The 24,065-nt window shown below is 33.8% G+C and overlaps 1 protein-coding gene across 4 annotated transcripts in view; it reads left to right on the forward strand.

Moving 5' to 3' along the window:
• The window catches only part of Memo1 (mediator of cell motility 1), a 97,105-nt gene extending 75,098 nt beyond the window's left edge, over nucleotides 1-22,007 (forward strand). For all 4 annotated transcript variants that reach the window (XM_027426098.2, XM_027426099.2, XM_035448343.1 and 1 more), the window contains 3 exons: nucleotides 6,815-6,891; nucleotides 17,004-17,108; nucleotides 18,554-22,007. In XM_027426098.2, the coding sequence (XP_027281899.1) occupies nucleotides 6,815-6,891; nucleotides 17,004-17,108; nucleotides 18,554-18,685 (314 nt within the window). In that variant the 3' untranslated portion in view covers nucleotides 18,686-22,007. The remainder of the gene's footprint in view (nucleotides 1-6,814; nucleotides 6,892-17,003; nucleotides 17,109-18,553) is intronic.
• The last annotated feature ends 2,058 nt before the right edge of the window (nucleotides 22,008-24,065 follow it).

Raw genomic sequence — 24,065 nt, forward strand, 5'->3', positions numbered from 1 at the left:
AACATAAACCTGCATAAAATGTGGGGTTTTTTGTTTGTTTTATGACAAGCTTTCACTGTGTTACCCAGGCTAGCCCAAACTCATAGTCTTCCTGCATCTGCTGAGATTGCAGGTGTGAGCTACCATGCCTGGTTAATAGATGTAATATTCCTGCTTTACATGTGTATGGGTCATCATCCTTCTTACCTCACCAGTAAATTATTATTATTATTATTATTATTATTATTATTATTATTATTATTATTATCTTTTTTTTTTTTTCTTTTTTGAGATGGGTTTTTTATAGTGTAGCCCTGGCTGTCCTAGAACTCTGTGTAGAGCAGGCTGGCCTCAAACTCAGAATCTGTCTTCCTCTGCCTTTGAGTGCTGGGATTAAAGGCATTTGTCACCAAATGCTGTTGTTTTCAAACAGGGCCGTTCCTTGTAGCCTTGGCTGACCTGGAATTCACTCTGTAGACCAAGCTGGCCACAAACTCAGAGAGACCCACCTGCGTCTGCCTCCTGAGTGCTGGGCTTAAAGGAGTCTACCACCACCGTCAGGCTAATAAGGAATTCTTAATGCACACAAACCTTATTCTACAATTGAGAGAGAAAAATTAATTTGTTTTTATTATAGCTAATTAAGATTCTTAGAAAGTTATAAGGTGTTTTTTTCTCCTTTTCTAAAAAAAATTAATATTTGAGTTGTAATATAGGATTTCCAGGCAATAACTGAAAAAAAGAAAACAAAACCCTGTAAAAATTTCTCAGGCTGGTAAACACTAGCAGTGAAGACCATCAGGCCTGTGTGTTCTTCAGTGGTTAAGTGATGGAGCTTTTCCCAGTGTTCCGCATTTAGCCGGCACAATCATCACTGAATTTCACTAAGTGCTCACTTAACTTACAGAAGCACTGATTTCTTTCTGGGTAATTTGGCTGGCAGCATGGCCAGCAGTGTGAAGTGTGACATGGATAATACTTGAAAATTGATATCACAGGAAATAGTAATTGTCACTTTGTAAAGCAACACTTTCTGTTTTTATATGTTTATTAAGCTGGATCATTAGCAAACTACAAATTAAACTATCTTAAGAATCATATTTCATGTTTTTTCAAATTTATGTTCCATGTCAGTGCTTTCGCTCTTCATGAAGGTTGATGTGTTTTTTCTTGTTTTTTCTCCTTTCTCCCCCTCTTGTCGAATCTTGCCACCTCAGGCTGCTTTTGAATTTGCATCCTTCTGCCTCAGTCCCCCTAAGTGCAATCACAGGCATGTACCACTGCAGCATGCTTTTTTCCTACTTGTAAAGATATGGTACATGTTGATTTTTTAAATTTAAAACCATAAAAAACAATCATAATAGATGAATTCTCAATAATTTCACAGGAATGATTCATCTCTTCAGTACATAGGCCTTAAACATTTAGTTGCTTTAGGCTCTTCATAATCTCAAGTAGCTGGTTTTTGAAGTAAAATTACTTCATTGATTATGGTGTACTTCACAAATTACTTAGATATACATAATGGACCTTTTTTAATTGAATTAGGCAACTGTTAGTGACTCCTTTTTCTTCCTAGGTGTTTGTTCTCTTTGTTTCTTGTCCAACTTTGTGGAAATAGTGACAGCCTTGCTCACACAGATGCTTGGGAAGCTGTAGTCTCCTTGTTATCAGCCAGTGCCCTTTATAAAAATGAGTTCTTTCTATAAAAATATATTTTGTTTTAATAGATACTCAACTTTAGAGAGACATCAGAGGAATAAAAGTAGAGAGACTAAAATATTCTGGTATTCTTTTGCAACGAAACAAGGCATGTGAGTGGCAAGAACCTATATTCTGTTATCTTGTTCTTTCTGTCTCCTCAGTGGAGTTCCCTAAAATGTAACTCTGTTTTAGTCTCTGTGCTGAATCTTGTCATCATATTAGACGTAAGAGAAATGCATCAGCACCATAGTATATAATAATAACAATAATAATAATAATAATAATAATAATAATAATAATAGTAATCTTCTCTTCACCATAGCTACTAGCTTTTGATTTTTTTATCTTAACATACTTACCAAATTCTATTAATACTTAATATACTTAACCAAGTTCTATTGGTACATAATGTACTTACCAGGTTTTACATCCTGGGGGATGGTTCTATGTAGGAGGGACTTGTCTGTACTTCTTTCAGTTATCTAATTAGTAAATTTTTATTCTGTTTCCCAAGTTTCAATTCTGATATTTCCCATATATACTATTATTGTTTGTTTTATGTCTTCACAGAAATTTGTTTCCAAATTCGGATTGATAGCTTTCATTAGCATAATTTTTAGCAAACTATTAACAAACTTCTAAGCGAAATTAGACTTAAAAAATTGGAAGTGATCTATTTGCCTTCATGGTGGTTTTACAAATCAGTTCCAATAAATTTACTAAGTAAATATTTATGACACTGTTTTGTTAAAATATGAATATTATCTACTGTAGTCTCTTCAGCAATTTAAAATTTGCTTAGAATTATATTAGTTCTTTTTTTTTATCAGCTTGAGCTACTTATTCAAAGTGACCTTATCCAAAGTATTTATGAAATTTATACTATGTTCAGATTTCTTCTGTACTGTTCATTAAATGATTCATATGTACTCTTTTTCCTGTTAAGTTTCTTAGTGGTAATTCCTAAAATGTATCTTATTCGAAGCCTATACATTTGTTTTCTCAAGTCTCTGTACATCTTCATCACAGGTTTAGGCTTTTGACCTTTTGCAGTGTTGGGATAAGGCTGATACTTTTGCATTGTAACAGAATCCAGGATGAATGGATGATATAGCATCTATTTGTTAGAAAGGATGATCTTATTTGATAGATCACAGATAGTATTTTCTTTGTGAAATACGTTTTTTTCTTTGACAGTGATTTCAGTTATAGGTGTTCTAGCTTTAGAACCCCCTTGTAGAATGGCCTGCTAATCTCCCTAAAGGATTTGTGTAAGGGTTTAAACATTTGAAAAATGGCTCACCATTAGCAGATTGATGAGTAAATGTACACAGAACAGCTTTTATTGGTCATATATCTGAAAGGCTTTCCTATTGACTGATATTTTGGGGGTTTTGTAGATTAACATTTGTTAGGTCATTGCTTATTTCAGCAATATTTCAGCATAGCTTAATGTTGAGGTATTTGATTTTTTTCTTTTTGTTTTGAGATACTTAAAACATAGTGTTGGTTCTTGTAAACATTCATTGTTGTTTGTCCTCATTAGTTGGTTGTTGTGTGTTAAACAGACATCCTTGGAGCTTCCTCTCCACACTCTGTGAATCCACTCATTAATCACCAGTCACCTTTGGAGATGGGAAAATTACTTACCTGTATTTCTTTTTCTCAGAAAGCGTGCTCTGGAATGGATTCACAAATGAGCTACCCTCCTTCCCTCAAAGAGTAAGGTTTCTGCTTTACAGGATTTTTTTTCCTTGGGTTATTTTTCCTCTCATCTTTTGAATTTGAAAAGAACTGAGGGAAGGCACCTGAAGAACCCACTGACATACTCGCTAGGGAGTTCCAGAGCTTGTCCTGCCCCTAGGGCGGTGTCCATGGCTCTTAAAGCTAGAAAGCTCATACTTGAAGTTGAAACAGGGGCTCAAAGAATCCATTTTCCCAGTGTACCTTCTGAAAGGATAAGTTGCAGGTAAGTAATTTTCTCTACTATGTGATATGCTTTATTCATACTTAGAAAAGGATATACAGTTCCCGTCCTCCAGTTATGGAGACAGCTGTTTGTTTATAGTCAGCTTCGTAATTTCCCTGAAAGTCAGAAATATAAAAATTTCAGAATAAATATATTTTCTTATGAGATACATACAATCAGAATTTACTTTAAATGAACAATTCAAAAATAAAAGTGCATTTCTGATCAGTGTATTATGCTAATATTGTCATTTCCTTTACAAATGAACAAAATCTTGAGAAATTATTTTTTAAATAAGTATCTTGACTCAGTTTCCCAGCAGCGGTTGACTTGTGTATTTATTTGTGTGTGTATGCACATGCATGTATGTGCTGGTGTGCATGCATCCATATATACACATTCAGGCTAACGTAAGATGAAAGCAACTGTCTACTTCAGATTAGATGCTGTATCTCTCTATTGACTAGGATGGGTTGATCAAATAATTTGAAAATATTTGTACAATTTTAAGAATTATCATGAAAACATTATGAGATGTTATGAGTAAAATATTCAGTAGTTGCATGTACTGAAAATTGAGTTTCTTTATTGATATGAGCTATTCATCTTTATATTTAACTTTTATGTTACTGTGAGTTGGTCACAAAAAATAACAGGTAGTAAAATACTAAACATTTGTTCCAATTGGTTTCCTGTGTATATTCTCATTTGCATTAAATTATGTGATGATTCCAGTATTCTAAAGTATTTCAAACATCTGTGCCTTTCTTCAGAAATACTTTAAAGTTAGCTGGAAGGTTATATGTATGATACAATGTCACATAAACATACTGTTACACTCCTTTCTTGCTTTCCCGGCAGGGTTTTTACTCGAAAACAGTTCCTCACTTGGAAGTGAGCAAGGACTTTGGAGTAGCAAATAACTGTCATTAAACACTTAGAAATAGCAGTCTTTTACAGACACGAGGTTTACAGATAGGAGCTAAGAGGAATGGCTGTTTCCAGAAGCAGGGAAAAGAGATTACAGTTGTATAAACCTGAAATAGTCCAGGTTTAAAAGAATTAAGGCAGAGTGCTTTGATTTCTTCTAGAATATTTATTTTAGAATAGTGGCAAGGAAGCAGAATTTCCTTGTCTAAGGTGTGCATTTAATTATTTCACAAGAGATGTGCAGTTTTATCAAAAGAAGTTTGAAATAGATATGAATGTAGTGCAATGAATTGAGTCAGTAGTCAAGGGTGACTGAGATGAACATTTGGCTTTATGTAGTCTTCTTACAACTACCTGGCAAGTGTGGAATACACATTCTTTGAAAAAAAGCAAAGCTATAACTACTTTTAAAAAGATGTGAACGAGAAACTTGGTGCATTATTTATTAAAAAGGCATTGAGGGCTCTCAAGACGACCTTATGAGTAGTAGTGGTTGTCAACAAGCCTGAAATCTGAGTTCCGTCCTTGGGACCACAGGAAGTGGGAGAAAACCGACATTGCAAGTGGTCCTCTGACCTTCACTTACACAGTGTGGCATGTGCATGCACTTGAACATGTACCTACATAAAAATAAATTAAAATATAGAGGCATTGAGTGATAGGTGATCATTGTTGTCTCTAAGAATCCTTCTAGTTCAGAGACTATAGTAGATATCATACCATGGCTAGCTGATGCATCACCTTTGTCATTTCATTCAGAGAGCAGACTGTAGCTTACAGCCTGTTCAATTCTAGGATACCAGTTATAAGAGATCTTTAATAATAACTCTGTGGGAAGTTAACAGTTATTATATTGAGCGGCATTAGAAGATAATGTAAACAGTTAAAATATGAAAGTTAAAGAATATGGGGTATGGAAGGGTATGCATAAAAAATAGATTAGCACCAACAGATGAAATGCTGAGTTCTGTGGTATGTTTTTTTAAAAGGAAATCAAAGAAAATTTCATAATTTTGAACTGACCATTATATATGTAAGATCCTGTTTTGAATAAGATGAACAGGAAACTTAAAAATACATAATAATCCAACCAAATCTGCTTTCTCAGTTGTGAGGCTAGAAGTTTGACTTATTATTAGTTCTAGATATGATGCCTAAGGCATAGTTTTGTATACCTGATGAATATATCTAACACCACTAGAAATGCATTTTGGCAAAGCTTTAAAAATTAGGAAAATGTGGGCTGAAGTGGCTCAGTTGTTAAGAGCAGTGGCTACTCTTCCAGAGGACCCAGCTTCGAGTCCCAGCACCCAGTTGGTGTTTGACACCCAACTGTAACTCCAGTTCCAGGAGATCTGACACCTTCTTCTGTCCTCTACAAGCACCAGACATGCATGTGGTAAACAGACATACATGCAGGCAAAACAACCACACACATAAAATAATTAAAATTTAAAAAGGAAACATAAAAGTAAAGAATGGCACTGCTGAAAGCTATATTAGAGGTATCTCAAGTATACTATAGTTAAATAATTTATAATTAGGTATAGATACTAAAAGTTGAATTTCATATTACTACAGTAGGAAGCAATTTATTTTCCAAATCTTTGTTTTCTTTTTCTTCTTTTAATTTCTTTTTAACCTCTGCTATTTGAAGAACAGCTGAGCATTGACTATTTTGTGCTTTACTCTTAGCTGGAATTTCATGTCAGTGTAGGACAGTTGATTCATTGTTTTGTTAAGTCTGTTCACGTTGCATAAGACCCATGTAGCAATCCTTTTGCTTAAAACAGTAATGGCCATAAAAATCACACAAGCTTTTGTCAGGAAGAGCGGCAGTGATAAACTCATTGAGTTGTTACACACATAGTTTAGATTTTCTTGAGTCCTAGTCTTTGGGTTTACCATCAATTATAGACTGCTAGAATGTTTAACAATGCTTCTAATTTTAAGCTCTTTTGTTTCCTTATTCTTGTATTGTTGATGATTTTAAAGTTTCCGCAGTATGAAATAGTTTTTAACATCTTAAAATTCTGGTGATGTGTCATTTCTGTATTACCTTCCCAAATGTGCCTCTTATTTTTATGTTGAGGGCTCTTGGGAATTGATTCTTGCAGAGGCTTAAGCTGTACTTTGCCTTTTGTGAGAACTGAAATGATTTAGTAAGCACTTGCTTTCTTTTTAGCTTCTAATTTTTCCCTATTTTATTTTGTACATGATATTTGTTTCAAGGTCAAAGGTTCCGTTACAGTTACTATGATGAATCCCAGGGGGAGATTTATAGATCCATTGAACATCTAGATAAAATGGTAAGTCTTTCAGGTGTGGGTTAATGGTCTAAAATCTTTTCTTTATTCCAGATTAGTAATTGAGACTCAATATGTTAACATATACAATGGGCTAACATTTCGTTCCCTTTCTTGAATTAAAAGTACAAACTGCACAGTGTGTCCTCCAGTGAATAATTCCTCTAAGAACTTTCCTTTATCATACTTCTGTTTGATTAGTGAGAATATTTAAGAGCAGTCATGTAGAGATTTTAATTATATTTTTGGAGAAGTATTTGGTTTAAGGGGCTGCAGCATACTCTGTTAAGCTGCAACAGTAGATGATGGTGGCATACATGGCTATAATTCCTTGCTGGCCATCTTAAGTAACTTTGAGTCTTTTTGAACTATGTTACTGTTCTTTGAAATTTATTAAATACCTTACTTAGTGTTAAATTTTTAGATAGTTTCTTAATAGGCTAAACTTATTCTTGAGTGATGCTAAAGATTTTATGAACTAAAGTATATATAACCTAAAATTGTAAGTGTCTGATTGAAACTCCAGTTTTTTCAGTTATCACTCTTTTTCTTCTGGAAGTTATGACATTCTAGCCCTTTCATTTTATGTTTTTGCATTCCTATGCCTTAAACTCAGGGCAACTACTCTCCCACTAAGCTGCATTCCAAGTCTGACGGCATATTTATTGTGACAGGATTTAGTAATTTACCAAACTTAATTTTTTTTTTCTGCTGGACTACAGGAATTTTTACAACTATATCATTTTAATGTTATTAAGTTTTTAAAACTCTAGAAATATTTAGTTAGGAATTTAATAGTGTATTACAGATTTTTTAAAAAAACCTCCTACTAAAGTGAATTTACCATAGTGAAATTAATAACTTAAAAATGTTGTAATTTGAGTTTTGGTATATCTCTATAAAACCTCTTGTAAGTCCTATTGTTATATATTGAATTGTATTTTCATTTCTCATTTATCATATTCAACTTGAACTTGAAATGTCTGTGGTCTTTAGCCTGTGTCTACTAAGGAAACTACTGAAAGTATGTTAAGAAAACTGGATTACTTGATAAGTACAATAATTTGCTTTTCTCCCCTTTTGTCTTTTGCTTGTTTTTTTGTAGCTATTTAGATTACTTTTTTTTTTTCTTGGCCACTGGGCTTTCCCAATGTTGAATTTTATCTTGTATTTGTAAATGCAAAATTAAAAAGCACAATTCTTATTTTTCGTAAAGTATTGATAGTTATAGTTTAAATTAAAACAGAGAAATGATTCTGAAAATATCTGTGGGGTATAAATCTCCCCTCTGCCTATGCGGTTAGACTTGCAGTTTCCTTTCCCCATTAAATTGTTCCCGGTGTGATCTGGGGCCAGGACCTGAAAGTGATTTAAGGATAGTAGTAGGGTATGTGGAATGCAGGAGCCTTAAAGTGTATCAGTGAGTAAAGCTATCCCAGGCTAGTTCCTCTTTGAGCGTTAGTCAGACCTGAATGTGCACTATTATTAAAGAGATATTTCTTTATTAAAAAGTCACATAAGGAATATTCAGTGTAGCAGGACAGTCACTCATTTGCTCTGTGATCTCTAAGGTCATTTCAGTTTTCTAGTCCTCATTTGTCTCCAACAGTAGACCCTGGACTAGATATCTAAGTTACTGTTAGAGCCTCTGTGTTTGCAAATCTGTGCTTTGTTTTATCAGCTTTACACATTTTAGTAGAGGATAAATTTGGTCAAAAGCAATTAATATATTTAAGTAAGGAATCTGGTTTGAATATACATACAGGAGTAGGTATGGCATAGGATTATACCTTTCAAAACTGTATCCATTAGTCACATATATTTGTTGAGCACTGAAGTATGGGTAATGTGGCTTGCTATTACTGGCAGCATAAAATATACATTGATTTCACTTAGAATGAAACAAACAAAACTCCCTCAGTAATGATTTTTTATCTTTATTGTTTCATGAAATTAAAATGTAATAGATTGTGTTAAATATTTTACAATTAATTTCACTTTCATTTTATCTTTTAATACAGACACTAAAAATTTTAAATTAAATGTATGGCCTACATAATATTTTCATTGTGCGTTTCTGGGTTAGAACACAAAGGTATGTCTGGATGGTAGTAAACTTTAAATTTTTTTTCTTTAAGATCTTTTGAGAGGTAGGTCTTACTATATTGCCATTGTCCAGAGAGAATGGAGGGGAGGGAAAGGGTAGTTAGGTCAGAGGACACACTGGCATAAGTGGTGAGGAAGTCAGAGGAAAGCCGGTAAGGGTTCTGCCTAGGGGCACTAAGAATGAGTGATGAGAGGAGAAAGCTTTTTAACTACCAGGGACAAGACTATCAAGTTAAGAACTTTGTAAAATAGTTTCAGAAGAATTAGAAGTTAGAAGTTCAATTTGGAACAAAGAGGGGGGTGTCCAATTGGCAAGAATGTTCTCTGTCGGAGGAACAATATTTGAGTGTTACCTGAGTGTTACCGGCTGGGATGAGCTGATCTGCTGAGCATAGTCAGAGGAGAACTTGGTCTTTCCCCTTTTCTCCCTGCTTCATATACTGGACAATACCCACCCTTTATATAAGTGATATAAAACTTTATCTCCACTCATACCTAACTTTGTGTTGTAAATCAGGATGGAATTTGAGATCATTTCAAAATCCATGGTAGTATTAATCATTAAATCTCAGAGGGGTTTTTAATCTATCTATCTATCTATCTATCTATCTATCTATCTATCTATCTATCTATCTATCTATCTATCTATCTATCTTTGACTCTCAAAATGTTAATCACTCATGTGGTTCCCAATCCACCAGGCTTATTTCTTCATTTCTTCTGTTCATTTAGGAATGACTATATAGGGGCTGGGGTTTGGTAGCTCAGTAGTAGAGCAACATGCTTAGTGTGCACAGGCTCAAGTGTGTGCTTTTGTCCATAGATATCTGTAAGGAAGAATGACTGTTGCATGTGTGAATTAGGAACTAATTGTTAATGGTATGCATGAGATTTCTTTTTCATTAGAATTGTCTTCATTTGTTTATTTCCAAGCTGACCTCAGACTTGCAAAGCTCCTGGCCCTATCCTGATTGGTATATGCCAGAACACCCTGCCTCAACATCAGGCTCAAAGGTGCTTTAGCACTCAAAAAGTTCCAAAGCAAGTAGCCTTCCTTGAAGTAGGTAGGAAGGTAGGGGTGTGTGTAATGCGTGTGTATGTTTGTATTTAATTTTATGAAATAGTACTTTTAGCACCAAAACAAGTAAAATATCTTGATCCAGTACTGTTCTTTCAAACTCCTCATTCACCAGGTTAGTATTTTCACTGGAATGTCATATAAACAGTTTTCAAACTCAACATGGCAACAATTAAAACTTCTGATTTCTCTTGACAAAAGTTTCTTTTTACAGACTTTTCTAAGTCATTTGATGGTAGCTTACACCTTTTCAGCTGCTATTATCATTTTCAGTCTCAAATTGCTGGAAATAAAGTCCAGACAGATTACCTCCCTCCCCCCAGGGTTTCTCTGTGTAGCCCTGGCTATCCTGGAACTTGCTCTGTAGACCAGACTGGCCCTGAACTCACAGAGATTCCTCTGCCTCTGCCTCCCCAGTGGCTGTGTTAAAGGTGTGCACCACCACCTCCTGGCCACAAACAGATTCATGGAAACTCATATCAGGTTGTATTATTCTTCTGGCCCAAATCTATAATATTGTCCTATTTCAGTAGAATCCATGTGTTTACATCAAATGACCTAAAGGGATCAACATGATTTGCAAGCCTACTTCCTCTTTTCTATTCCACTTCTTTCACTCTGCTGTGGACAGACCATGGTTGAAACTGCCACACATGTTTCCAGATTCTTTTTGTACTTAACTATTGCTTATCATATCTTGAGTCTTTGCTTAGATTTTGCTTTTTAAAAACAGGGTCTAATTATGTAGCCTTGACTAGCCTTGAATGTGAGAAGATCCGCCTGCTTCTGCTTCTGTTTCTGCTTTCCCAGTACTGGGATTAAAGGCATGCCCACCATGCCTGGCTTCTTATCTAGCTCCTGATCCTTCTAGTAGGGTCTACTGGCCCACTTTGTTTAGTTTTATATCCTGCACTTCATCCTTCCAGCATTTGTTCCCTAACTGCCTTAGTCTGTTTCACTGTTAACTTGTAAGAACCACATTTCCTGTCAATTTTTTTCTTTCTCTGATGTATCCAAAGGGCCTGGGATAGTGATTAGAACATAAAAACTCAAATATTCTAAAAATGAATGAATATAATAATCTTCTTGTATACACAATTAAAAAATGAACACACTAATATTAAAGTGAAATAAAAGGGAGGTAATTTATAATACATTAATGTTTTAAATGTCAGTGTTCAGACACAGCTATGTTAGAAGGCACAATGAAGTAGTTAGATTCTTGTGTATATAGAGTATCAGTAAAATAGTAGTAAACACAGACTTCTACATGGCTGATGCCTTTGTTACTCAAATTACTATTTGGCATTGCTGGATGACTTGATTGTTTTCCCCCAAAAAGTGAATAATTCCTAGTAGATAACAGAAACTACAATATTTCCTCACTTTAGATGGTGATTCCATCCCTAGAAAATTCATTCTTTATTAAAACCATGCAAAACTTTTCCTGTTGTTATACAAGGTAGAAATTGTACGGGTAATTAGGAGTTTTACCTAAGTTACATGTCTAAAGCCTTATAGGTAGAAAGCAGTTATTTGTGTATAAAATTTTACTGTTTCAGCATCTTTCGATCCTACCAAAACTTACTTGGTGTTGGGGACAGCCAAAAATATGTTCATAATATTTGCTTATGGTCTTCCTGTGAACAGCTATGTCAGCTTGCCTGGCTTATTTCTATTTTTAATACTTCTGCTATGTGACTTACCATTTCTTTATTTTGTTTGGTGACTGACTCTCATGTGTCTATCATCTGTCTGTCTGTCTGTCTGTCTGTCTGTCTGTCTGTCTGTCTGTCTATCATCTATATGCCTGTGTTGTAATTTACAGTATAAGTTTATGTCAAGTACAGTGTACTGATGTAGTTTACATGGTTTTGAAGATCACTCTGTTGGTTGTATAGAAAGCAGATTCTACAAGATGAGGCGTGGCAAACAGCAGGCCATTTGGCATTTTTAGGGAAGATATGATAACTTGGAGATGGTGGCAGTGGCGTTGGAAAGAAATGGATCAAAATAAGATTTATGAGCAGGAGGCAGAGGACCTTTGCTAATAGACTCTACTGGTTGCAGCTCAGGGAGATGTGAGTTTGGGAATGATGGTAAGGCTGCAGCTAAGAAGAGATGGCCTGTGGTGGGAATAGTTAAACAACCTGTCATTACACTGAATTTACACATGGGACCCTGAGAATAGAGCTGTCCATCCTCGCCCCTTCTGTAGTGTTAGAGTTTCAGCATCTTCCTCACTAACTCTGTTGGTGAGTTTGTGTTAACTCCCTGGTCTGGTGATGTAGATCATGGGCAGGCTTCTTAGAACTTTTCCTGTGTAGCTCAGAAAGGAGAGCTGTGTTTATTACATGAGTGCTTGTATATAGAGAACCAGTAAGCCCAGGCTGACTTTAAGTCTGCCCCAGATTTCCTTCCATTAGATGACCAATTACCAAAACCCTTACTTGAAACTTTTCTTTTAAAAATCAAAATAAATAGAGTATTTGTTGTATGTTGGTGTGCCTGAACTTAGTATTTGTAGTAATGTTTACTTGGATTGATTTTTGTGGTGCACTTACTGAAGTATATGTAGAATTTTTGAAAGGCTCATAAATGTGTCTTACTTTATTAGCATATTGTTAGTTTGATTTATAAGCTAATTTTAGGATATATGAATAAAAATAATGGTTACCTCTCAATAAACTCAAGTGCCTTTTTGTTTAAAAATATAAAAACCTTAGTATTTCTGAATATACTAAAAGTTGAGTATTGATGATCTGAAAATCTAAAATCTTAAATGCTCCAAAATTCAAAACTTTTGATACCACAAGTGAAAATTGCACACCTGCGGTCATGTGACAGGTGACATATAAAAGAGTACTAATAGAATTATATAAAGTCACCTCAGGCAGTGAGATGTGTAAAGCATGTATGAAGTGTTGATGAATTTTGCGTTTAGGACTTTGGGCCCATCCCCTGAATATTTTATTTACATACAAATACTTAAAAAAAATCAATCAGAAACATATCTGAAGCATTTCTGTTGTCAAATATTGAATAGAGCATGTTCAACCTATAAGAGCTATCCATATTCAAAGTCAGTAGGCTAAAAAGCCTTTAAGTTTATAAGATTTTGAATTGTATTTTTTCAGAATTACTGAGTTAATCAAGTTTGGTTTTGTTTTTAATTGGAAAAAATCTTACTATTCTTAAAATGTTAGAAAGTAAGCTGCTTTTAAGTTGCAAAAGAACACATCTGTTCTTTCTGAAAAATATTCACAGCTGTAAGCTTTGAATGTCTAGAAACTAATTATGAAAATACACAGAAAGACGAATGTTTATAGGAAAATTATGTCTTATATATGTTATAGTATAAAAATAACTATAGTATAGAATTGTAGACTTTGGGAGTCTTATGGTTTTATTGGTTTTCTTTTTTTTTTTTGGTAAATAGTATTTTGTAATTTCAATGTTTATGCCAACAAGTAGAATGTATTTTAAGACACTGATCTTGTAATTTTTGATTTCTTGAAATATTAGCCATAGTCACATGTGTTTTCAATATGTAGTATGTGGTATCACTTTTACTATGCTATTTTTTGGGAGTTTTCATTACTGATACCGGCAAGTTATTTGGTAGAAAGAATCTGAAAATGCCATTGCAGCCATTCATTGTATTAAGCTATTAATAACTTTAATTCAAAAAGCAGTTACTTTCCTTCCTATTATGTTGAAAGGAGAAATTGTTAGTTACAATTTACTAAGTCATGCTTCTTTCTCTTGAATTTATACCGTATCTTCTTTACTAATTGACTGAATTCTCTGTTCTACATTGCTACCTTACGATAGGGTTTTGTTTTGGTTTATTTTTGGCATGGGATTATTTATACTGTTAAAGTTTTATTTTGATTTCTCTTCAGGAAACTAGGACATTTTCTTTTCCTTAACATATATCTATCCTCAAATGAATGGATTACAGTTCTGATACTTTATGTGTTGATTAATTATGTGGTCATTATTAAAAAGGCATGATTTTTCTTATTTATAAATGCACGTAAAATATACGTTACTCTTGTGTTTGCTATTTTAATATGTTTTACTTGTGTTATAATAGCTTTTTTGTTTAATGTAGATAAATTTGTTTTGTTTTAAAAGTGGAGAGGTACTTATCAGAATTCTGAATTTGCAGCTCTTTCAGTATCACCTGTTCAGTTTCAGATTGACCTTTGGGTTCTTAGCCATTGCTTGGAGTGTCAGCAAAATGATAAATTTGATACATACACTCCCAAAGTTAGGACCTTAGCATGTGTTCTGCAGATTTCTAGAAAAACTGGTAAATTATGAAGTATTTCTATACTCTTGAGGGAACATACTTTTGTGTTTCTAGTACGTCTTTCTAACCTGAAGCTGAAATGTGTTGACTCATTTCATTGCATATGGGGTTTTTGTAAATAGTCAAGTTTTTAAATATATGAAGCCCTAGGGAGCTTTCTATTGCCTGATTTTTAACTCACTAATCAGATCTTTCAGGGTTGTTAAGAATAGGCAAGTTACCTAGGCATATTTGGGAAGCATTTTGTTTTTTCAACGTCTTGAAATTTGGATAATAGTGTTGGATTAACATTTTTGTCCTTTTGGAATCTTGGTACCTGTAATTTTACACTTATCAACTATATGTGATATGTTTGTCAGTATTCTGTAGTAGTCACTGGATGTCCCACTTTATAATTTTATCCTCATACTTTTATTTATGTACTTTGTAAATTTTCTGTGTTGGAGAGGTTCACTCATGAGAAAAGCTCCCATTCCCTCTATCTTCTCTTTATAAAGACATGCGATTAAATCATCATGTTTGTCATAGGTTTGAGTGGAATGGAATTAATTTCTATCTAGTAGACATTTAACACACTTAAAGAATTAAAATTTTTGATACATTTTACCTCTTGATTTCCATTGGTTTCATTTTTTTAATTTCCTGTTTGTCTTTATAATTTTATCCGTTTAATCTTTATTTTGAGCTTATTTAGTGGTATCTTCTCTACATTTGTAGTATTTTATCTCTTCATTAAGGGTTTCTTGGTCAGTTACTTAGATTCCTTGCTTTAAATATAATTCATTTTCTTCTCTTAGAATTCATATCAGTATATAAGTATGATACTTGTTCCAAATGTGCTCAGAGATTTTATTACTAAAGTTGTATGTTGGAACTTCTCATCCTAGAGCTTTTAAAAGTGGTTCTTTTTATGTATAGATGTTCTAGCCTTCATTCAGGAGCATTAAACTTCTCATAATTCATGTACCAGTTGTAGTTATGTCAATGTTTGAAGAATCATTAGTGTAATATTTGTTATACTGTGATAAAGCCAGTTATTATTGAGATGGCGTGTAGGATTAGGAACTTTTTATGTCCATTTTCATGCATAGGAAAGTTATATCTTGACTATATTTCTGGAAGAGTTATAATTCCATCTTAGTATTGCTACTTGCTGGTTTAGAATTACAGTTTCTTTGCATCATATTGTGTATTTTAGGCTTAGCTTTTAGTATTTCTTTAAGCTTGTACCAAATGTTATTGCTGACCTGAAAAAGTCCCCTGCTTGTCAGGAGAAAACCAATATAGCATTAAAAACTAGTTACGGATTGGCTAATTAGTGTATAAGCAAAGTGATTCTACACTCATGTTCTCAAGTCTTATTCTGGAATAGATAATGATTATGGAAGGGAAAATGATTATGGAAGATGTGGGTATTTTGAAAAAGTTTCTTGTACAGTTAAGGTTTTGAAGTTTCTACTATAAAGCTTTATGTCACTTATTAACAACTGCCATTTCCAGATGACTTTATTTAGTCCTTTGTCTGGTGTTTTCTGTGCTTTTAGACTGTTAAGGCACGAGTAGCCTGTAGCAATCACATAGAATTTGTCAGTTAAGGCCACTGAAATGACCACTTACATTTCTCTCAGAAGACATTAATCTAGTATATTGAATACAAATATAGAAAGGGGTTGATCTAGATAAAATAATGTATGGTTGGGTGTACAAATTAGATTCAGTGATTTGCTATTTCAGTGAACAAAGCTGCTCTGTTTTAATGGATTAAAGATGTTATATGATCTGGTGAAATGACTCAGTGGGTAAAGATGTCGGAACCTAGTCTTCCCACCTGAGTTCAGTCCCTGGAACCCACATGGTGGAAGGAGAGAGTGACTCCCATAAACTGTCCCCTGGTCTCTAACTTGTGCCGTGGCAAGTGAGCGGCTGTAGTTTTTTACCTGTGCATGTATGCACACATACAAGTAAATATCAGACAACTAAATGATGCGGCTGCTTTTGGAGGTTGCAAAATTGAGTGTGAGCAGTGTTCACTTCAGGGTGGTTTGCTTAGCAGCACTGTCTAAATGTCCTGATTACAATCTTCCAAGATGCTGGTTTAAAGTAGAGAGTGAAAAGCTCTGTTTTAGAGAGACACTTACCTGTCACTAAACTCCTCATCAGCCTTAGGAATGCTGAATAAAATATGCTAAGTATTTTCTTAGATTGTTGTGTTTTATATCAGATACCTAGATAACCACTGACTGTTTAAAATGTTACACAGCTATAAATCAACTTACAGCTTTAAACAGCTTCAAATTTTTTCATAATTTTGTGTGAAAATTTTTCAGATTTGCTTTTGTAACCATTCTTTATTCAGGGAAAATATAACATTGTAAAATGTGTTGTGAGGTAAATGACCACTGGTAAAGGTGATTTATAAGCATCTAAACTTAGAAAATAAGGTAGAACCTTTTCTACAAATGGTTAATTATTATAAGATTGTATTTCATGAATGATTTTGATAATTTCCAAGGATTGTTTAATGTAGTTTGTTTTTAATTGAAAAATTTTTAAGTAAATTTAAAATATAATTAAGAAATAATAAATTTTGTCTTTTATTTCTTCTTTTTTTAGGGTATGAGTATTATAGAACAATTAGATCCTGTATCTTTTAGCAATTATTTGAAGAAATATCATAATACTATATGTGGAAGACATCCCATCGGGGTATTATTAAATGTGAGTATCCTTAGGAAGCCTTGACCTTTAATATCTGATGCTGTCCTATTTCAAGATATCTAAACTGTTACCATTTCAGTACATCTCTAATATCTCTAATATCATTATGGGCTTTGTGTATGTAGAATCAGTTTCTTCTGGTAACTTAATATAATTGTAGGTTTCTATTATTTGTTTATTTGAATAAATTTATCACTGGAATACAGAACAATAATTTCTGTTAACAGTTTTTTTTTTTTTTTGAAGATTGTCATATCTTCTCTTGACTCAGTCAATGCTGATATACTCACTTTTCTTTTTCAGAAGATTGAGTTTCAGATTTGTGTGTCTGTAGACATATAGGTACATATATATATACACATGAATGTTCTAGACACTATGAGAAATTAAATGGATGCTCCTCATGATCTAATACTGCAAAGTAGATCATGTGTGTCATTTTCTCTTAAACTATAGTGGTAAAACTTAACTTTGTTTACAAAGTATCAGGAGAAGCCAGGCATAATAGCACACATCTTTAATCCCAGCACTGGGGAGGCAGAGGCAGGCTGATGGATCTCTGTGAGTTTGAGGCCAGCCTGGAATAGATAGTGAGTTCCAGAACTGCCAAAGCTACATAGTTGAGACCCTGTCTCAAAACAAACAAACAAACAAACAAACAAACAAACAAAGGAATTCCAAGAGAGAAGTTTTGGCTTAGTTGGATTTTAGAAAGCCAAATTGCATTTGTTTACCTCCTAATAAATATGAATTTTCTTAAAGAAAATGTAACACTCTTTAAGAAGAATGAGAAAATGTCTTCTTAGGAAGATGTGGTGTGCTCGTTTAATTTGTTTGGAAAGGTATAGAACAGGAGGAGCCAGCAGGTGAAACAAGAAGCTTGAAGTAGCTGTTCTTTTAGCATGATTTGATAGTTGCATATATATTATGGACTTTTAGGAAGCCTTTTTATCTTGTTAAAGTAGTTCATACTGATTGAAGAGAAAGCCAGTCAAAGACCTAAATTAATTTCTGGAACTTAGGTTAGCATATGCTGCACTAATTTTCTAGAGTTTGCATTGAATCAAATAGTTATTTTAGTTTTTTTTTGTATGAAAGAAATTACAAACCAGTACACAATTAAAAGTAAAAATTATACCATACTTTTATATCTGTGAGTTAAATAGACATTTCAGACTCAGTCAGATGAATAAAAGCCTTTATTACATTAAGATGGGTGGCCAAGATCTAGAGAATAGAGAAAAACATATGTCAATTATTTTGAAGCTAGATTAGGACATACTCTGTGAGAGTGAATAAAGTTTTTCTCAATTTGGTTTGAGGCAGCAGACATTCAAGAAAGGGTCATACAAATTGATTGTGAAATGTGTAAAGTCAAGCTCCCAACGTTTACAGTGTTCATTTTTTATATGATGTGTGTCATAATCAACTTTTTCTTTTTTTAGGCTATCACAGAGCTCCAGAAGAACGGAATGAATATGAGCTTTTCCTTCTTGAATTATGCCCAGTCGAGCCAGTGTAGAAGCTGGCAAGACAGTTCAGTGAGTTATGCAGCTGGAGCACTCACGGTCCACTGAAGCTCCGACCCTCAGGGACGCCACCTGCACAGACTCACACTCTGTCCGGGGTCCAGCCTAGCCTTTACCAAGATGTTGGTTCTGGTGTGGGGGGATCCTGAAACCTCAGACTAATAGAACTCTCTTATCTTCTTTTCTAGTAGGTGTAGTCCTCCTTAATTTCAACTCATTTAAAAATGCTTTATAGTTTGGGGCAGTGGAAGGAAGGCTGGAATCAGAATATTTTGATTTAAAAAAAAAAAAGATGACAATGTAAAGGCCCAATTGGCATACAGTTTTTGAAAATGACTTGTAAAGCATTTAGCATATCTGAAATTTGCACTCTTTGCAGACTCATGCACATATATTCCGCTTTCAGAATAGTTTTGCAGATTGTACACAGACAAAAAAGGGTGGAAGCTTTTTAATAAAAGAAATTGCATTTATAAATGATCTGTATTAGAATATAAGAAATCTCCAGTTATAGACAATTACTACCCATGTTGTACAACAGATACCTTCTATTTTAGTTGCTAATAAAGGGCTACACAACTCAAAATAGTCTGATTTAAACTTATTGCTTTGTGGTATAAATGGAAATTGTTTTTTTATTAATTCCATCTCAGAATTTTTGTTGAAATGGCAAGCCTCAGCTCCTATGTAAGAACACTAGATTATATTTTTACATTTATGTGATTTTTTTTATCACAAATTATAGTCATATAATTTTAAAGTTTAACTTTCAGAATTATAGTCATTTGCCTTTTTGTGTCTGACATACCCTCATGTCATGATTATATTGTAGTAGAATATAAATTCAAGGATGCTTTAAAAACAATAGATTTAGTCCTTCAAATGTTGTGTTTGATAGTCTGCAAATGAAGAAACATGGAAGAGTGTTATTAGTGTGTTTCAAGTCATTGCAGACCATACACCACTATGTTTTTTTACTGCTTTAAGCAATTTGACTCTTTTACTTGAATTTTTAGCAAGAAATCATTGACAATAACAGTAACAAGGCCTATTGGACTTGTAGTAGTCCTGCAAAATTTGTTTTTTTGGGGTGGGGGCATGATTTTTTGGTGCGGCTCTTCCAACTAAAATAATGGTATGGTGTTGTATTTCTTTATCATAGATTTATTCTAGTCATTTTGGCAAAAAAAAAGTGTAATTCATTAAGCCATCATGCATGTTCTCCATTATACCTATTTTAACGTAACACTGGGTGTCTATATCACTTTGGACAGTGTTTATATCTCCAGTCTTATGCCCAAGTAGCACAATTTTTAGATGCCTTGCACCAATTTTCTTTGGAGATTTGCATTTCTTATTTAATAAATACCAATTTTATATACTCAAGAATGAGAGAAAATACTACCTTTTAGATTCTAAATTACCTACTTATACATGTAGGGATTATACTCTTATATATCAATGATTTATTTTCCATTATTTAGATATGCTTTTGAGTACTATATAAATATTCTTTGTTTAATACAGATTATAAAAATTTCTGAATTGACAATAGTGATTTTTCAAATAATGTTTTCTGAGTATAAAATTTGAAAATACTGAAAAGTCAGAAGAAAAAAAATTACCTATAATCTCACTACCCAGAGATACACTGTTAAATGTTTTTCTGTATTTTTAGTCCTTGTGTTGTTTATGAGTGTGTATGTGTTTGTGTGTGCATAATAACAGAATTGAGATTATAGTGCTCATACAGTTGCATTATGCCCTGTTATCCTAAGTACCTACTACCTATGTCTTTGAAAATGCAATTTAAAAATGGCTGCCTAATGTGTTACACTGTATGAAAATAATCAGTTCTCTCTTTGAATGTTAGGCAGTTTCTATTCTTCCACAATTTTATAATGGATGTACATTCTATGTAAAATCTGAACTCTTATTATTAGACCCATTCTCTAGGATATAATCATGAAAATGAAATAAGTGGTTTACATGGTAAGAATTTCTTAGGCTCTTTAAAATACGCCAAATTACATTTCTAATTTCACCAAATTAACAGTGCCCTTCATCAGCATCATTTTTTCTAATTTTTGACAAATTGTTAAACAAATAATTGGTTGTTTCTTTTTTCTTAGGAGTTTCTTTCTAGTTAGTAATTTATTGTTTTTCTATAAATTTAGGGTGGTTTTTGAAAAATGACATAAGAGAGATATCTGTCTTAGAAGTGTGTTATACTGTACATTTTTGTTTCCTCATTTATTTGCTTTGAGACATGGTTTGCCTGTGTAGACCATACATGGCCTCAGACTCATGTATGAGCCTCCTTCCTCAGCCTCCAAAGTGCTGGGATTGCAGGTGTGTAGTACTGGGTCTACCGTGTACTGCATTTTGAAAACCAGAATATTCCAGCATCAGTTTGCCTATTCTTAGAATAAGCAGTCTTTTAAAAAATTTTTTATTACCTGTTTTTGGAGTAGAAATAGTTGTAAACTGATACTGTGTTCAGTTCAAATTCTGTCTCTGCCAATAACTAACCAGTTTCCTGAAGTGGTTTTCCCTGTCCTGCTGAAGCTCCCTCATCTGTGCAGTGTGCAGATGGTCTCTTAAGCACCTTCTCGTTTCAGAGTGCTGGGTTTTTCGACTTTAGTTTTTAATAGATTTTGGTGTAACACACTAGATAGGTATATGATTTAGATATTTTTATTTCATCTCTACATATGAAAATGAAAGTGAAAACCTTGTTATTTTAGAGAAAGCGGAATTTAATTGACTATTAATATAATGATACCATCTAAATTATTGGACTTAGCCTTCCTATTTTAAGTGCCTTTAAAGTTTTGTATTTCAAATATAAAATGTGAAATTATCATGTTCTATAATACAGTTCCTTTGTTAAAAACTTATGAATCATTTTCAGCAAGCTTTTATTTATCTTAGATCATACAGAAAAGTGTATTTGTGGAGTCCCCTCTCTCCCACTTGTCAATCCTTAAGAAATGTTACTCTAGAAATAAGCTAATTGAGCAGGTAAGTAAAGTACTCTGCCCTGGAAATAACAGGCCAGCATAAAAAAAAACAAATAACCAGTGAAAGTCCAGTGCTTATATTTGTATATTCCAGTATGGATGTTATTTCCTGAGCTCTAATTAATGGTTTTATTATAGCTATCATAGTTTGCTTTGGAAGCATGTAGTTCATTCCCCTAGATTAGGGGTTGGTAAATGTTTTCTGTGAGGAACCAGATAATTATTTTTGACTTTATATGCCACAGTGGTCTCTGATCTGCCATTGTAAAACAAAAGCAGCCATAGACAACATGTAACCAAACAAATGTGTATATGTTTAATAAAATTTAATTTATACTAAGATGGAATGCTGGAATTGGCCTGCAGACCATAATTTAACATTTCTTATCCTAGATGGTGTAATTGGCTAGTAATCTAGCAATAGTCTGCCACAGGTGGTTATATATTTTTGTCATGTGAGCCTTCTTTTAATTTGATGCTGTGTCAGTGGCTGGATTTCTTACTGAATGTCCACAAAGGTAAGTGGGAAGTAGGGAGAATTAGGAACTCGTAGAGATTAATGTCAGAGCACCTTGAAGTCCTTGTATTTGCAGAAGTACATTGGGTTTATTTTGCTGCTGTTTGCTTTGCTGTGTAGCTAAGGTTGTCCTCAACCTCCCTAGAGTTGGTATTACAGGTATGCATCCCTAGGCCTGTCACAAGTGAACTGTTTCACATACGCATTTCAGGATAACAGACAGATACTTTAAAAATGTTGTTGACTTTTGCCATGTAAAGACTTGAAAAAAGTACCCTTTTCTATCACTCTTTTATTGAGACAGTGACCTCTAATAAATTCAGAATAAATGAGAGAAATTTAATTCAAATAATTGTAGTTGTACTACTATTTCTTTATTGAGACAGAACACAGGTGGTACTGTCAGCCCTGCAGACCTAGGCATTTTCAAAATGTTGTTTATAGTTGCCAAAATAACTAGTTATTAGAAACTGTACTGAGGAGAATTAATAAACTACATTCATGCTCCTGTGTTAGACTGGGAATTGTACATCATTGGATTATATCTGAAGATCTACACAGCAGGAGAAACAGAAAGACCTGTGTGGAACATGATGTAGTTAAAGGAATAGGTAGCATTTATTTTTGAAGAGGATGTTTAAGGAGAAGAGGTCTTCAAATATTTTTTGTGACTGCCACTCAAGAGGACTAAAATTGTTCTGTATTGTTCTAAGTTGTGTTTTTTTTTTTTTTTTTGTTTTTGTTTTTGTTTTTGCCTTTAATCCCAGCACATGAAGGGCAGAGGCAACTGGATCTCTATAAATTAGAAGCCAGTTTGGTGTATGTAGCAAGTTCCAGGCTAGCCAGGACAAAGTAGTAAGACCCTATCTCCAAAAAAAGAGGAGTAGGAAGCATAAATTTCTGGTCCACATTAAATGTGATTGTGAAAATTTTTGATGATGATAATTGGCTCTATTCTCATCAAATCACTGGAAATATTCAAACAAGTAGATCAGTAATTCTCCCAAGTAGTGGGGATACCGACTGAAACCGTTCTGTGAATAATTGTGTATGTAACACACACACACACACACACACACACACACACACACACACACCCTCACCCACCCACCCCTTAGAGGGACAAAAGCCAGTGGGATTAGTATAACTTAATAGAAGTTTGTATGAAGTGTGATTTTATTTTTAATCAAAGTAGATTTTAAACAATATTAACTTAACAGATTATGAATTGTTAAAATGATGCTTAGAGCTTTTGGCTAATTCTTTAAAGATGTCATTACAAAGCAAAATTCTATCAGTCCCTAATACACATTGAAGTTGTTTTCTTGTTTTTTAAATGGCTGCTTTCTCAAACAGGTACTTTGTCAAACTGATGAAGAGCAGCTATATCAGGGTGGTGTACTGAACTGAGAGAGGTTGCTCTTTTTTATACCTAACACTGTCAAAATATTGGAACTAACAGCAGCAGGCAGATAAATTTTCCTTTCATTTTCTATTATGGCCAGCATATACCTGCAAATAAGATCACATTGCATGGCATGTTATTACTAGAGACCGTTCTGTTTTATAAATGGCCCCTCCAGTAATGCTGGTACCTGAGACCTTGGCTTCCTTAAAATTGTTGTGGATAAATTCTGTTTGCCTAGCCTTATCTTCCTGAGTTCTTAGACTGTGTTAAGAGGTCAAATGTCTCCAGTAGCATTTATTCTTGGGTACATTGGTGATTTCAGACTGGTTTATATCTAGAGTCTATGTGTTTCTATTTTCCTTTCCTTCCTGTGTGTGTATGGGTTGGCGGGCGTGTTTTACATTTCAATACAAGGTTTTGGCTATTGCCCTATAAAATATTGAGAAAAAATTTAAAACAAGTTCTTCTACTTTTGAAAGC

The sequence above is a fragment of the Cricetulus griseus genome, chromosome 7 (genome assembly GCF_003668045.3).
Source record: "Cricetulus griseus strain 17A/GY chromosome 7, alternate assembly CriGri-PICRH-1.0, whole genome shotgun sequence".
NCBI lineage: Eukaryota > Metazoa > Chordata > Mammalia > Rodentia > Cricetidae > Cricetulus > Cricetulus griseus.